At 46.0% G+C, this 17,278-nt stretch overlaps 1 protein-coding gene across 1 annotated transcript in view; it reads left to right on the forward strand.

Annotated features, from left to right (window-relative positions):
• The window catches only part of NPSR1 (neuropeptide S receptor 1), a 283,390-nt gene that overhangs the window by 142,545 nt on the left and 123,567 nt on the right, over nt 1-17,278 (forward strand). The window contains exon 5 of the mRNA XM_066584499.1: nt 9,765-9,966. Within this exon, the coding sequence (XP_066440596.1) occupies nt 9,765-9,966 (202 nt within the window). The remainder of the gene's footprint in view (nt 1-9,764; nt 9,967-17,278) is intronic.

A 17,278-nucleotide genomic window follows, 5' to 3' on the forward strand; every position in this document is an offset into this window, starting at 1 on the left:
CTAGTGGAGCAACACACTACTCACCAGGCAGTACAACTAGAGGAACAACACACTACTCACCAGGCAGTACAACTAGAGGAACAACACACTAGTCACCAGGCAGTACAACTAGAGGAACAACACACTACTCACCAGGCAGTACAACTAGAGGAACAACACACTACTCACCAGGCAGTACAACTAGAGGAGCAACACACTACTCACCAGGCAGTACAACTAGAGGAGCAACACACTACTCACCAGGCAGTACAACTAGAAGAACAACACACTACTCACCAGGCAGTACAACTAGAGGAACAACACACTACTCACCAGGCAGTACACCTAGAGGAACAACACACTACTCACCAGGCAGTACACTGAAAGGAACAACACACTACTCCCCAGGCAGTACACCTAGAGGAACAACACACTACTCTCCAAGCAGTAAACCTAAAGGAACAACACACTACTCACCAGGCAGTACACCTAGAGGAACAACACACTACTCTCCAGGCAGTACACCTAGAGGAACAACACACTACTCACCAGGCAGCACACCTAGAGGAACAACACACTACTCTCCAGGCAGTACACCTAGAGGAACAACACACTACTCACCAGGCAGCACACCTAGAGGAACAACACACTACTCACCAGGCAGTACAACTAGAGGAACAACACACTACTCACCAGGCAGTACAACTAGAGGAACAACACACTACTCACCAGGCAGTACAACTAGAGGAACAACACAATACTTACCAGGCAGTACACATAGAGGAACAACGCACTACTCTCCAGGCAGTACACCTAGAGAAACAACACACTACTCTCCAGGCAGTACACCTAGAGGAGCAACACACTATTCACCAGGCAGTACAACTAGAGGAGCAACACACTACTCACCAGGCAGTACAACTAGAGGAGCAACACACTACTCACCAGGCAGTACAACTAGAAGAACAACACACTACTCACCAGGCAGTACAACTAGAGGAACAACACACTACTCACCCGGCAGTACACCTAGAGGAACAACACACTACTCACCAGGCAGTACACCAAGAGGAACAACACACTACTCACCAGGCAGTACACCTAGAGGAACAACACACTACTCTCCAGGCAGTACACCTAGAGGAACAACACATTACTCACCAGGCAGTACACCTAGAGGAATGATACAATACTCACCAGGCAGTACACCTAGAGGAACAACGCACTACTCACAGGGCAGTACAACTAGAGGAACAACACACTACTCACCAGGCAGTACACCTAGAGGAACAACGCACTACTCACCAGGCAGTACACCGAGAGGAACAACACACTACTCACCAGGCAGTACACCTTGAGCAACAACACACTACTCACCAGGCAGTACACCTAGAGGAACAACACACTACTCTCCAGGCAGTACACCTAGAGGAACAACACACTACTCACCAGGCAGCACACCTAGAGGAACAACGCACTACTCTCCAGGCAGTACACCTAGAGAGACAATACACTACTCACCAGGCATAACACCTAGAGGAACAACACACTACTCACTAGGCAGTACACCTAGAGGAATGATACAATACTCACCAGGCAGTACACCTAGAGGAACAACGCACTACTCACAGGGCAGTACAACTAGAGGAACAACACACTACTCACCAGGCAGTACACCTAGAGGAACAACGCACTACTCACCAGGCAGTACACCGAGAGGAACAACACACTACTCACCAGGCAGTACACCTTGAGCAACAACACACTACTCACCAGGCAGTACACCTAGAGGAACAACACACTACTCTCCAGGCAGTACACCTAGAGGAACAACACACTACTCACCAGGCAGCACACCTAGAGGAACAACGCACTACTCTCCAGGCAGTACACCTAGAGAGACAATACACTACTCACCAGGCATAACACCTAGAGGAACAACACACTACTCACTAGGCAGTACACCTAGAGGAACAACACACTACTCACCAGGCAGTACAACTAGAGGAACAAGACACTACTCACCAGGCAGTACAACTGGAGGAACAACACACTACTCACCAGGCAGTACAACTAGAGGAACAACACACTACTCACCAGGCAGTACAACTAGAGGAACAACACACTACTCACCAGGCAGTACAACTAGAGGAACAACACACTACTCACCAGGCAGTACAACTAGAGGAACAAGACACTACTCACCAGGCAGTACAACTAGAGGAACAACACACTACTCACCAGGCAGTACAACTAGAGGAACAACACACTACTCACCAGGCAGTACAACTAGAGGAGCAACACACTACTCACCAGGCAGTACAACTAGAGGAGCAACACACTACTCACCAGGCAGTACAACTAGAAGAACAACCCACTACTCACCAGGCAGTACAACTAGAGGAACAACACACTACTCTCCAGGCAGTACACCTAGAGGAACAACACACTACTCTCCAGGCAGTACACCTAGAGGAACAACACACTACTCTCCAGGCAGTACACCTAGAGAAACAACACACTATTCACCAGGCAGTACACCTAGAGGAACAACACACTACTCACCAGGCAGTACACCTAGAGGAACAACACACTACTCTCCAGGCAGTACACCAAGAGGAACAACACATTACTCTCCAGGCAGTACACCTAGAGAGACAATACACTACTCACCAGGCAGTACACCGAGAGGAACAACACACTACTCACCAGGCAGTACACCTTGAGCAACAACACACTACTCACCAGGCAGTACACCTAGAGGAACAACACACTACTCTCCAGGCAGTACACCTAGAGGAACAACACACTACTCACCAGGCAGCACACCTAGAGGAACAACGCACTACTCTCCAGGCAGTACACCTAGAGAGACAATACACTACTCACCAGGCATAACACCTAGAGGAACAACACACTACTCACTAGGCAGTACACCTAGAGGAACAACACACTACTCACCAGGCAGTACAACTAGAGGAACAAGACACTACTCACCAGGCAGTACAACTGGAGGAACAACACACTACTCACCAGGCAGTACAACTAGAGGAACAACACACTACTCACCAGGCAGTACAACTAGAGGAACAACACACTACTCACCAGGCAGTACAACTAGAGGAACAACACACTACTCACCAGGCAGTACAACTAGAGGAACAAGACACTACTCACCAGGCAGTACAACTAGAGGAACAACACACTACTCACCAGGCAGTACAACTAGAGGAACAACACACTACTCACCAGGCAGTACAACTAGAGGAGCAACACACTACTCACCAGGCAGTACAACTAGAGGAGCAACACACTACTCACCAGGCAGTACAACTAGAAGAACAACCCACTACTCACCAGGCAGTACAACTAGAGGAACAACACACTACTCTCCAGGCAGTACACCTAGAGGAACAACACACTACTCTCCAGGCAGTACACCTAGAGGAACAACACACTACTCTCCAGGCAGTACACCTAGAGAAACAACACACTATTCACCAGGCAGTACACCTAGAGGAACAACACACTACTCACCAGGCAGTACACCTAGAGGAACAACACACTACTCTCCAGGCAGTACACCAAGAGGAACAACACATTACTCACCAGGCAATACACCGAGAGGAACAACACACTACTCACCAGGCAGTACACCTAGAGGAACAACACAATACTCACCAGGCAGTACACCTAGAGGAACAACGCACTACTCACAGGGCAGTACAACTAGAGGAACAACACACTACTCACCAGGCAGTACACCTAGAGGAACAACACACTACTCTCCAGGCAGTACACCAAGAGGAACAACACATTACTCACCAGGCAATACACCGAGAGGAACAACACACTACTCACCAGGCAGTACACCTAGAGGAACAACACACTACTTTCCAGGCAGTACACATAGAGGAACAACGCACTACTCACAGGGCAGTACAACTAGAGGAACAACACACTACTTACCAGGCAGTACACCAAGAGGAATAACACACTACTCACCAGGCAGTACAACTAGAGGAACAACACACTACTCACCAGGCAGTACAACTAGAGGAACAACACACTACTCACCAGGCAGTACACCTAGAGGAACAACACACTACTCACAGGGCAGTACAACTAGAGGAACAACACACTACTCACCAGGCAGTACACCTAGAGGAACAACGCACTACTCACCAGGCAGTACACCTGGAGGAACAACGCACTACTCACCAGGCTGTACACATAAAGGAACAACACAGTACTCACCAGGCAGTACACCTAGAGGAACAACACACTACTCACCAGGCAGTACACCTAGAGGAACAACGCACTACTCACCAGGCAGTACACCTAGAGCAACAACGCACTACTCACCAGGCAGTACACCTAGAGGAACAACGCACTACTCACCAGGCAGTACAACTAGAGGAACAACACACTACTCACCAGGCAGTACACCTAGAGGAACAACACACTACTCACCAGGCAGTACACCTAGGAGGAACAACACACTACTCACCAGGCAGTACACTGAGAGGAACAACACACTACTCACCAGGCAGTACACCTTGAGGAAGAACACACTACTCACCAGGCAGTACACCTAGAGGAACAACACACTACTCTCCAGGCAGTACACCTAGAGGAACAGCACACTACTCACCAGTGCATCCTATAGTATTCTATCCTGATAATATAAGCAATAAACATCAGACCCCTTTAGCATGTGCCACACACCAGGGAGCACAACATGATACTACTCTCCGCCAATTCAGCAGTCAGAAGGAAACACAGCCGATAGGAGGGCAGGAAAAACACTTCATCCAGATGTGGCTATGTCAAATTAAGATATTCTGTCTACCTCAACAACATGAAAGTCTGAAGAAACCCTTTCTTTGGTCAGATACAATATTTCAAATACATTTATATTTACCAAATTCAAGTGCAATCCTCTACAGTGTTAGGCCTCGGTCACACAACCGTTTTTTGGTCCGATCTGCAGACGCCCTTGTGATCTGCAGATCTATAGACCAAATGCATCCCAATGGGATCGGTCACATGTCCGCTTTTTATGCGGATGTGCGATCAATTATAGGACACAACGATTCGCAGAACGCGCCTATCTGCGTTCTGCGCATCGCTGTGTTCTATATATGCACCCAATGGGGTCAGCGGCAGCAGCGCCGACCCCATTGAGAACATATAATAAAGATCGTTCTCCTCTGCCACAGCTGTAACAGCTGTGCAGAGAAGAACGATGTTCGCACATTGAATTCAATGGAGCCGGCAATACAGCGGACTCCATTGAAAGCAATAGGCTGCCGGCGAGCACTGGATGAATTTTCGGGAAGGGCTTAAAAATATAAGCCCTCCCCTGAAAAGCATCCTAAAATGTGTAAAAAAAAAAAATGTATACTCACCTTTTCCCTGCAGCCGGAGTTCAGCCGCGTCCGGCCGGCAGTTCTCTTGAACTGTTCTGTGTAGTTCTCAGCAGCCGGGGATTTAAAATCCCCGCCTGCTGAATGGGCTGCCTCTGATTGGTCACAGCCCTCACCAATCAGAGACAGCTCTCACTCACCCATTTATGAATTTATGAATGGGTGAGTGAGTGCTGCCTCTGATTGGCTGAGCGCAGGGACCAATCAGAGGCAGCTCTCAGCTGTCATTCATTTTTTATTTTTAGACATTTCTGGATGAATTGCAGGGAAGGGCTTATATTTTTAAGCCCTTCCCGAAAATTCATCCCGCGCTCACCGGCAGCCCATTGCTTTCAATGGAGCCGGCTGTATTGCCGGCTCCATTGAATTCAATGGGCGAACATCGTTCTCCTCTGTCACAGCTGTGCCACAGCTGTGGCAGAGGATAGCGGGCAATGTGGGGCGGTTTCACTGAAAATTGCAGGAAAAAACGCCCGTGTGACAGAGGCCTTAGAGCGTCACAAGAGTCCGTAAATTTACAACACAGTAACTACATATTAGACATTAGAAGTTCACTGTCTTATCAAGAATGTCAGTCAGAGGTTGAAGGAGAGGGGCAAGTAAAAACGTCACCAAGACATTCCCAAGCAGCACACAGCATATAACATTCATTCCAGTACGGCTTCAGTACTTACACTGCAAATTTTTCCACACAACAACTTTTTCACTCAATTCTTTTTTTCTCACACAATGTGCTATAGTAGCACTCATTCACAATCTCATCTCAGGGCAATACAATCACATACTTTATAGCACTATAACACTCACCTTAATTGTTCAGACATCATTCAGGCACTCAGAGATATTCCAATCTCTACCCAAAGGCACATCGCTCTGTCTGCTGGTTCTTGGCATGGATCAAACACTACAGGTGTGTCCTCCTTTACCAGTGCAGATGGACAGTCACCGCTGCAGGGAAAGGCAGACACTTTTTTGTATAGCATGTTCTGTCTGCGATTTCCCGGTGACGTGAAAGTCACTGAATTCTTTGCTGGGGTCCGGAGTCGATCCAATGCTATGCTGCTGTTGGGCGCCGAAAACGTTAGTGCAAACCAATATTTGCTATACGATATGCCATTTGGGATCCAAATTAAATTGTTTAGAGGTAAGCTGAGCTCAGGAGACTAACATTAAATCACACAGCATGGGATGGGATCCCAAGTAATCTGTTTATTTGAGTGACAAGCGACACTTTCATAGGGTCACATGTTCAATTACAATGATTCCAATCTATTATAATTTAATTGTTACCATTGCTCAAAGAATATAAACAAAATGTAAATATACAAGATAAGGAATTTAACATCTAACATTCCACCCAAGGCACGCAGGCGCAGAGATGACCAAACATAATTAACTTCTCAGAATACAAAGATACTTTCATTATAAACAATAAGTGTTTAGAGAAACACAGAACAAGATGCAATGACCTGAGGCACTCTAGGGCCTTGGCATGTTCCAATCATTGAGATCCCTTCTTATTCTTCAATACATTTTAGCGAATCTTATAAAAGGAAAAGTCCAAAATACAAGACACAGCAGACGGCTACTTGATCACAAGACGGCTACGCATGAGATAGAACATGGAGTCATATTAATTTCACTAACAGTAGGAATGTGAAACACTGAACAAGAAGGGGATGATTCTCAACAATGATCTGCCTGTCTAACCGGCTGAACAAGTTAGCGGTGACGTCACTCACTCATTCGTCCGTGCAAAGGAGGATCGGCTGGTCTAAAAGGGGCATTAGACAAAACATCTGAGTTAGGCCGCCTGCAGATGAGCGGAAATCCCGCCGCGGGATTTCCCGCGGGATTTCCGCCGCTGAAAGTTTGCATAGGAGTGCATTAAAATACGCACTCCTATGCAGACGGCTGCGGTTTGGCCGCGCGAAATCTCGCGCGGCAAACAAACCGCGGCATGTTCTAATTTTCTGCGGGGCACGCACTCACCCGGCCGCCGGCTCCAGTCTGCGCATGCGCCGGCTGCGCGGCAGCCGGCACATGAAAGAGCCGGGGCCGCCAGGCGCGGGTGAGTACGCGCTCGTCCCTGCAGGCGCTCGGGTCGGATCGCGCAGCGAGAATTCTCGCTGCCGGATCCGACCCGCTCGTCTGCAGGCGGCCTTAATGGGTGTAAACGCTTCTTTTTCCTTGCTTCTCTCATTGGACCGGCCCCCTAATGCTCTGTTTATTCCTTTTGTTTGTTTTATCACTGGAAACCATTATTACAACTGAGGAAAATGCTTAGAAGAAATGTATCAATATGAGTTGTGTGATAATCATTTACCTGCCCTAGTGAAGCTGTGGTAGGATGTCTGCTCTGAGGCTATAAGAGGCAGGCTAGCAGCAATTCAATGATTTTATAGAGAGACTCTGAGGAGGATTGTGGGAATTTCCACTTATATGAAGGGTCACACACACAGCAAATGTGCGGCTTTCAATAAACACCCTATTGTTTTCAGCGAAGCAAGGTCTGAGGCTCCTTTGAAAATCCCAAGCTTCACATTCACCCATTAATATATTTACGGAGTGTGGGAGGAAACCTATACAAACACAGAGAGAACATACAGAGTCCATGCAGATGTTGTCCTTGATAGGATTGGAGCTCAGAGCCCCAGCACATATTAATTAGCATTCTACACATTCATATTAGGTACATAAGGTCTAGGCTTTTTCTAAAACTCTCCAGAAATATGTTCTCCTAGATATTGCTTGGAGTTGCTACCAAATCATTGTGGCTTTTGCAATTTTGAGCCTGAAAGGTTATACAAATTGTTCTTCTATGTTTCCCTGAGGATTAAGCTGAAAGCTTATTGGTGAGGTTATATATAGTGCATGCGTGCAGCTCATATGTACAGATGTAGCAAAGTTCAAGGCACCCCTGATAACTTACTGCAACAGCTTATCTTATCTTAACACAACAAAAGCCATTGAAAAGCTACTGGAAAGGTGAGGAAAAGTTCTGTATCACAATTTTATGTAAATAAGGAAGATAGAACAATACCTCTGCAGCGCCACCTATTGGATGGCAGCATTCCTGCAAATTAATGCTTACCACTTTATACAGATCTGTAGAGCAATGATTGGGAATTGAAATCCATCTTCCTTATTTGCATATTACCCAGAGGAGCATGAATGGCCTTATAAGTCTCCTCACTCACCGTCTAGGTGTCTCCCTAAGGAGTGATGTTACCCCTCCCGACCCACGTCACAGGCCTCTCACTAGCCAAGCCAGAATCCTACTGCACACTGATGAGAGGCAAAAACACCAAAACAGCTGTTTGTGGATGGATTCTGGCTTGGTTTTCAATTCCCAATCTTTGCTATAAAGACCTGTATAAAGGGTCAAGCACAATTTTATGTAACACGTTGTCAAATTAAATTTCGCTACAGATAGATAAAGTATGGATAAAAGACAGACCGAAAATAAATATTAAATAGATACTTTATTGCTATATCTAATGCTATTGTAGCTTGTCAGGTTATTGGGTATAAAGTTTCTGTGATGCTTTGAATAATGCAAATGCCACCAAAAAATATTTTTAAATATAGTGGTGCCTTGACATATGAGTTTAATTCGTTCCGAGACGGAGCTTTTAAGCAAAAAAATGTCAATGTCAAGTCACTTTTCTCCATTGAAATGAATTGAAGTGCCGTTAATGCATTCCAATTCATTTCAATGGGGAAACTAACTACAAGTAAAAAAAAAAAATCAATACTCACCTACTGCCGGCGTTCCACTATGGTCTGCGGCACTGCTGAAGGCTGTCGCAATCTCCTCCACGCCGACAGAGCATTGCTTTCTGGATGCCAGGCTTGAATGCCCCGCCTCCAGCAAGCTAACCCTCCAATTGGTTAATTCAGTACCGTGTCAGCCAATGAAAGCTGGCGCCGGGTTAACCTATCACAGCCATTCAATGACTTAATTGAATGGCTGTGATTGGTTAACCCAGCGCCAGCTTTCATTGGCTGATGCGGCACTGAGTTAACCAATCAGAGGATTAGCTTGCTGGAGGCGGGGCATTCAAGCCCGGCATCCAGAAAGCAATGCTCTGTCGGCGAGGAGGAGGGTGCGACAGCCTGCAGCAGTGCCGCAGACCATCGTGAGGACGAAACGCCGGTGATAGGTGAGTATAGACCCTCTGAGCCTCAGCTTGTGAGTTTTTTGTCTTGCCAGCAGGCTCGTAACCTGACTTTTTGCTCGTAAATCAGAGCAAAAATTTAGGAGAAAGTCTGCTTTAATGATTGATCCTTTGTCTCATTTGTGTATTTATGTGCTGATGGCTGAAATATTTGTCTTTTTTTTGTTTTCCACAGAGAGACAAGCTAAAGTTCTCATTGTAATCGCTTGGACTCTTTCTTTCATATTTTCAATTCCAACCTTGATTATATTTGGAAAATATGAACTTAGCAATGGAGAAATGCAGTGTTGGGCTCTTTGGCCAGATGAGTCTTACTGGAAACCGTACATGACGATAGTGTCCTTATTGGTCTATTTCATTCCCCTGATAATTATAAGGTAAGATTTTATTTACATAATATTTCTAAATATTATTAAAACATTTTCGCAGAGCGCTTCTTTAACCCCTTAGGGCTCATGTCCACGGGAAAAAGAAGAATTAAAATCCGCAGCGGATTTTAACTCTTCTCCCGCGCGCGGATCCGCACCCCATAGGGATGCATTGACCACCCGCGGGTAGATAAATACCCGCGGATCGTCAATAAAAGGGATTTAAAAAAAAATGGAGCATGAAAAAATCTGGACCATGCTCCATTTTCATGCGGGTCTCCCGCGGGGACGGCTCCCGCGGGCTTCTATTGAAGCCTATGGAAGCCGTCCGGATCCGCGGGACACAAAAATCATATTTTACTCACCCGCTCCGGTTCTTCTCTTCTCCGCGGCGCCATCTTCTCTCAGCCGCGGCCGGATCATTTTGCTTCGGCCCGGCGCATGCGCGGGGCACGTCACCGACGTCATCGTGCACATCCGCCGAGCCGAAGAATGAAGATCCGGCCGCGACGAGAGAAGATGACGCCGCCACGAAGAGAAGAAACGGAGCGGATCGGAGGTAAGTTTATTCTCATTTATTTGCATTTTCAGCGCTCATGTCCGCGGGGCAGGAGGGACCCGCTGCAGATTCTACATGTAGAATCTGCAGCGGATCTGATTTTCCCCGTGGACATGAGGCCTTAAGGATGCGGCCCTTTTTTTCCCATTTAGTTTTTTTCCTCCCCCCTTTTAAAAAATTGTAACTCCTTTATTTATTCATCGACGTCGCTGTATGAGGGCTTGTTTTTTGAGGGCCGAGTTGTATTTTTCAATAAAACTATTGAATGTATCATATAATGTACTGAAAAACTTTTAAAAAATTCTAAGTGGAGTAAAAGGAAAAAAAAATGTAATTCTGGTATCTTTCTGTGCTTCTTGTTTCCACGGCGCACAAACTGCAACAAAAGCGACATGATATCTTTATTCTATTGGTCAGTGTGATTACTATGATGCCAAACATAGAGGGTTTTTTTGCTGCACTTCTTTTATTTTTTTTCAAAGACATTTAATTTTTTAAATTTATTTTCTGCTGCCATCTTTTGAGCGCAATAACTTTTAGATTTTTCCCTCAACGTAGTTGTGAGAGGGCTCATTTTTTGCGAGACATCCTGTAGTTTACGTTGGTGCTAGAGATGAGCAAGCGTACTCGAGCGAGTATTGCCTTTTGCGAGTACCTGTCCACTCATCTCAAAAGATTCGGGTGCTGGGGGGGCGGGGAGCGGCGGGTGAGAGTGGGGAGGAACGGGCTGGAGATCTCTCTTTCTCTCTTTTACCCCCCGCTCCCCCCTGCTCACCCCCGCCGGCACCCGAATCTTTTGAGACAGGTGGGCAGGTCCTCGCAAAAGGCAATACTCGCTCGAGTATTTGCCCTTAGCGAGTACGCTCGCTCATCTCTAGTTGGTACCATTTTGGAAAACATATGATTTTTTTAATCACTTTTTATTGCATTTTTTCTGGAAAACAGGGTGAGCAAAAAAGTGCATTTCGGGTGTTCTTTATTTTTTTGGGGGGATGACGTTCACTGTCCGGAGTAAATAATGCGCTATTTTGATAGATCAGAGTTTTACGAGGCGGCAATATCAAATACGTGTTTTTGTTTTATGATTTAGATTCTTTTATTGATATGGCAAAAGGGGGTGATTTAAACTTTTTTTTTTTTTTTTTTACAATTAGTAAAACTTTATTAATCTTATTTTTACATTCTTTTTTAGTCCTCCTAAGGGACCACAACTTGCAATACTTTGATCTCAGTATGATGTAATACCATAGCATTACATCATACTGCGATCAGGCAGGCAGTCTCTTAAGCTACTCCACGGGAATGATTTGATACGCAGTCTGCTAAAACAGCCCTGGGGTCTTTCAGTAGGCCCCTGGCTGCCATGACATACACACATCTCCATGCGATCTCATCGGGCAGGAAGGGGCAGAGGGAATGTGCAGAACCCCCGAATATCGTTCAGGGGATTTAAATGCCGCTGTCAGAATTTACAGCGGCATTTAAATGGTTAATAGTGCCAATCAGCCACGTAGCTGATGGCAGCTATTGCCTGCGGGTGTCAGCTGTAGTACACAGCCTGCACCCACATTGTATGATGAGAGATAGGCGCACGATCTTTCTTCATATATACCCCGACCCCCACAGGACGTAACTGTACGTCCTACAGCGGGAAGGGGTTAAGGAAAAGCCAAACATGGCGGATCCACTCCAATTTTCAGCAAAGCATGTGCAGCAAATCTGTAGTGGCAAAAACTGCACCAAAAAGGGTCATTTTTGTTTTGGACTTTCTGCAACTTTTAAATTCACAAATTCGAATATATTTAAACTTTTAACAGCGAGTCGCGCACAAGATTCTCACGGATATCCCGTCCAGGTGCTGTGAAATGTGCGGGAACCACAGATTTGCATGAACTACTATTGAGCGAGACTCACACGGAAAAAGGACGTGCTACAATGATTCAGTTTTACAGCATTGCCACGAGAAAACTCGCCCATGTTAATAGACCCACTGCAAATAATGGTGTCTATTTTTGTGCGCGTTTTGTGCATCTGACAACCTGCAAAACGTGCATGAGAATATTGGCTGTGTAAATGCAACCTTATAAAAATAGGTCCTTCCTTATGCCATAACAGGCTGGTCATTAAGGGTTAATGCTTACCTATTAGATTTTGTTACTTAGGGCTCACTCACATGGGCATATGTCACCGTATAACGTGCATATTTTTCATGCACATAAGGCCCAATGTCCACTTGCAGGCACGGATTCCTCTACTGAATCCCTCACTGGTATCCATGTGTGCCCGCTGATATGAAGAGGAAAAGACATTTTCTTACATTTCCGGATCCAGCATGAGTCTTCTCTGTTGCGGCTGGATCTTCTTTCTTCAGCATGGCGGATGTGTCCGGGCGCGCCAGCATGCACAGTGCTCTTTTTTCTCTCCAAATCTCCTGCTTTCCCGCGGATCTGAGGCCCATCCACAGTGACAGTTGCTGGCGGTCCGCAGATCAGATGGCTTTCATTGACTTTAATGGAAGCCATCCATGCGGGAGCATGCAGCGATTTCTTCCATTGCGTGCGATCCGGACTCTGGAGAAAAACAAAAAATCACATTCACATGCTTTTTACTGTCCTGCAGACGCTAATGCATCCCTACGGGCAGCTTGATTTCCAGGTACCCTGCGCAGGTTCCGCAAATCAAATTGGCCTGTGGACATTGGGCTTAAAGGGGTTGTCCTGCGCCGAAACGGGTTTTTTTTTTTTTTTTAACCCCCCCCCCCCCCCGTTCGGCGCGAGACAACCCCAATGCAGGGGTTAAAAAAACAACCCGCACAGCGCTTACCTGAATCCCGGCGGTCCGGTGTCTTCATACTTACCTGCTGAAGATGGCCGCCGGGATCCTCTGTCTCCGTGGACCCCAGGGCTTCTGTGCGGTCCATTGCCGATTCCAGCCTCCTGATTGGCTGGAATCGGCACGTGACGGGGCGGAGCTACACGGAGCCGGCATTCTACACGAGCGGCCCCATAGAAGACTGCAGAAGACCCGGACTGCGCAAGCGCGGCTAATTTGGCCATCGGAGGGCGAAAATTAGTCGGCTCCATGGGAACGAGGACGCTAGCAACGGAGCAGGTAAGTATAAAACTTTTTATAACTTCTGTATGGCTCATAATTAATGCACAATGTACATTACAAAGTACATTAATATGGCCATACAGAAGTGTATAGACCCACTTGCTGCCGCGGGACAACCCCTTTAATACGCTGTCTATTGGGTCATTCTGACTTGTGTTTACACTTCTCTGACTTGTTCAAGTAAATATTTGAATTGTCATAGTTGTATTTATTATACAGCAGAACACATATTACAAACTGAGCCAATTTAGTTTTCTTTAGCTTACCCCTTATAGCATTCCTCTGATTCTGATATAAATTACAGTGTAACGTAGTGTGTTTTGGATCCACTGTGTCGTCCTGCCGAGTGGAATGACCCAGAGGATAAACAGCTGACACCGAGAAGAAGACAGAGCAAAAGCAGGTACTCGGTACAGAGAAGGGGAATGGGCCTTACCCTGTACTCAGATGAAGTAGATATCCCTGTCCTGGAGACATTCCTGGATACTCCTGGTGGTGGAGAGATCCAGGCCGCCTTTCTTGACCCTGGCTCCTAGACCACCCTACCCACCTGGTGAGGATGGGAATGCAGAGGCAGTTATACCGAGCCATGCGGATTTGCAGGAAAGGACGCAAGACGGAAGCCTGAACTAGTCCTATGTAGCGATGACAGACACAGGAAAACAGAAAGACAAACAAAACCCAGCGGCAGAACACATAAGGAACTGGGAACGCAAAAACACAATATAAACTATTAAAGGATACACAGAGAACTGTATACAGACACGATAGCTACACTGGCAGCTTGCTTGCAGTCACCCAGGAAATGAACAACAACAGCAAGCATTGTGAGAAGTCTCTGGAGGGTTTAAATAGGAAGTTGATTGCAAATCCCCACAAGCTGGGTGCAAGAGCTAGACATAGTAACCCTGAGACTGCTGGAAGAAAGGGAAGCAGACTCAGGAGACAGGACTACGCCTCGGTCTGCTGAGCCTAACAGTACCCCTCTCTCCAAGGCCTCCTTTCCTCCTGCCTGTCCTCTGAAAAAATTCCTGAATAAGGCATGGGGCATTGATATTCTCAGAGGGCTCCCATGACCATTCCTGAGGCTCATAGCCCTTCCTAAAAAAAATAGGTCTTTCTCCTTATCTTTTTGGTGTCAAAAATAGCTTTGATCTCAAAGGTGGTCTCTGCCTGGATCTAGGATGACACCAGTTTAGGTCTTCTGGAAAACCTATTGAGTACCAAGGGCTTGAGCATGCAAACATTAAATGAGTTAGTGATCTGTAGGGAGGGAGGGAGTCTCAACCTGTAGCAAGCAGGATTGATTTTTTTCAATTACCTCAAACAGACCCAAGTAACGTGGAGCAAATTTGTAAGAGGATACCTTCAACCTAATATTCCTCAAAGGACAGCCAGACTTTATCCTCTGGTGTAAAGTTGGGAGGCAGCCTTTGCTTGTGGTTGGCAAACCTCTTCTTGGCCGCCACCGATCTTTCAAGATTTGCCTTGGTTTCTTGCCATATCCTGGAAAAATTCTCCACTGACGATGCAGCCTCAGGAATATCAGAGGTGATAGAGATGGGCAAAGGGATCCCAGGTTGCTGGCCATAGACAATAAAAATGAAGAAGCCTTAGTGGAGTCGCTGACATTCTAATTGTAGGAGAATTCTGCCCATGGCTGAAGGCTGACCAAATCATTCTGATGGATATTAATGAAATGATGGAGGTACTCCAATAGAATATGATTCACACTCTCCACCTGGATGTGGGTGATAGGACGAGGAGAAGTCCAAGGATATACCCAGCAATTTGCAGAGGGATCTCCAGAACTTGGATGTAAAATGCACTCTTCGGTCCAATACAATATGTTTAGAGAATCCGTGAAGATGAAAAACATGCTCAATAAACTATTCAGCCAGCTGCCCTGCAGGAAGTAGCCCAGGTTGAGGCACAAGATGCACCATTTTCGAGAAACGGTTCACCACTACCCATATGATGGTGCAGTTGTTAGAGGGTGGTAGATTCGTAATGAAATCCATGTCAATGTGTTGCCATGAGGTCTCCAGAATTGGTAATGGGCATAGTAGGCACATGGGTCTTGACCTCATCGTTTTGTTCTGCACACAAGAGATACAGGCTGACACACATAATCTATCAGAAAAAAACGTCTCTGTGCTTCGTGATACTGTGATGTAATATAAACAGAATGCTTGTCCAAAGAACAAAAGAAATAGCAAAGAAAGACACTTACTGGACAGGAGGGGGGTATGTGGTGTTTAGAAGCCCCCTCTTTGAAGTGTTGACTCCAAAATCAAGGGTAAGTATACTCCGATCCTGCCAAGGCATACCACGTCACTCTGTAGGTCACATGGTGTCCTCAATGACGAGGGGTGGGGTTTTTTTGACGCGGACACGTTGTTCTGACGTTTCGCATCATTGTGTCAGTGTGATTAATCATCAAAGTGCATCTTTTCTAAATACCTCATCATCCTTGAAGTGGGGTAAAAGGCGTGAGTTCCTCTTATCTGTAAAGTGATCCTATATTATCGCTAAAGCCTTCTGATTTTTTTATGGAAACGTCATTGAGATGGCGTGACCACGTCATTTGTCAACCTCCTTTGTGACGCGGATTGTCTAAATAATTGGCTAGCATCAGCAGTTCCACCCTCATGATGACATAACGTACTGAGGTCATCAGTCCCGCCTCTAAGATGGCGCCACCTATGAAATTTGTTTTATCTGCTTATATAAATGTGAGTACATGTTTGTTTTATGTCGGCTTGAGAAACGTGTTAATGTGTAAACACCGAAACGCGTTGCCTGTTTGTCTTATTAAAAAACTCTTTGGATTGTACCCCAACGGATCGAAGTATACTTACCCTTGATGTTGGAGTCAACACTTCAAGGAGGGGGCATCTAAACACCACATACCCCCCTCCTGTCCAGTAAGTGTCTTTCTTTGCTATTTCTTTTGTTCTTAGGACAAGCATTCTGTTTATATTACATCACAGTATCACAAAGCGCAGAGACGTTTTTTCTGATAGATTACTTGTATCTCTTTCTGGGGGATCCTTCCCTGTAAGGGAAGCCCCCCTTATGTCCTGCAGCTCTCCCGATATCTTGGGGATTGGATATTTGTGAATGGGATTTCGAAGACCTTGTGGTGCATTCCTACGGTTCTCTACAGGCTGACACAAACTCACGAATATCTTGGCCAACGGTTGGATTGAGGCCATCTTCCATTCATCACCTCCTTGGATGTGGATGAAATTGCAGGCGCTACGTAGATCAAATTTAGTAAAGACCTGAGCCACTTGCAACCGATCAAATAGTTCGGAGATGAGTGGTATTGGGTGCTTGTTCTTGACCGTGATTGCATTGAGCCCCCGGTAGTCAATGCACAGTCTCAGAGATCCATCCTTCTTCTTCACAAAGAAGAAACGCATCCCTGCTGGAGAGGTGCATTTGCCAATACATCCTCTCTGCAGGTTGAACTTGACATATTTGGCAGTAGCCTGTGTCTTTGGAAGAAACAAGGAAAAAAAACTCTACCTTGTGGTCGCACGTTACCTGGCATCAGCTCAATAGGGCAATCGTAAGAACGGTGTGATGGCAGACTTTCAGCCTCTCTTTTATCAAAAATATCTGCAAAATCCTGGTAAACCT

Source organism: Eleutherodactylus coqui, chromosome 12, assembly GCF_035609145.1.
Source record: "Eleutherodactylus coqui strain aEleCoq1 chromosome 12, aEleCoq1.hap1, whole genome shotgun sequence".
In the NCBI taxonomy this organism is placed as follows: Eukaryota; Metazoa; Chordata; class Amphibia; order Anura; family Eleutherodactylidae; genus Eleutherodactylus; species Eleutherodactylus coqui.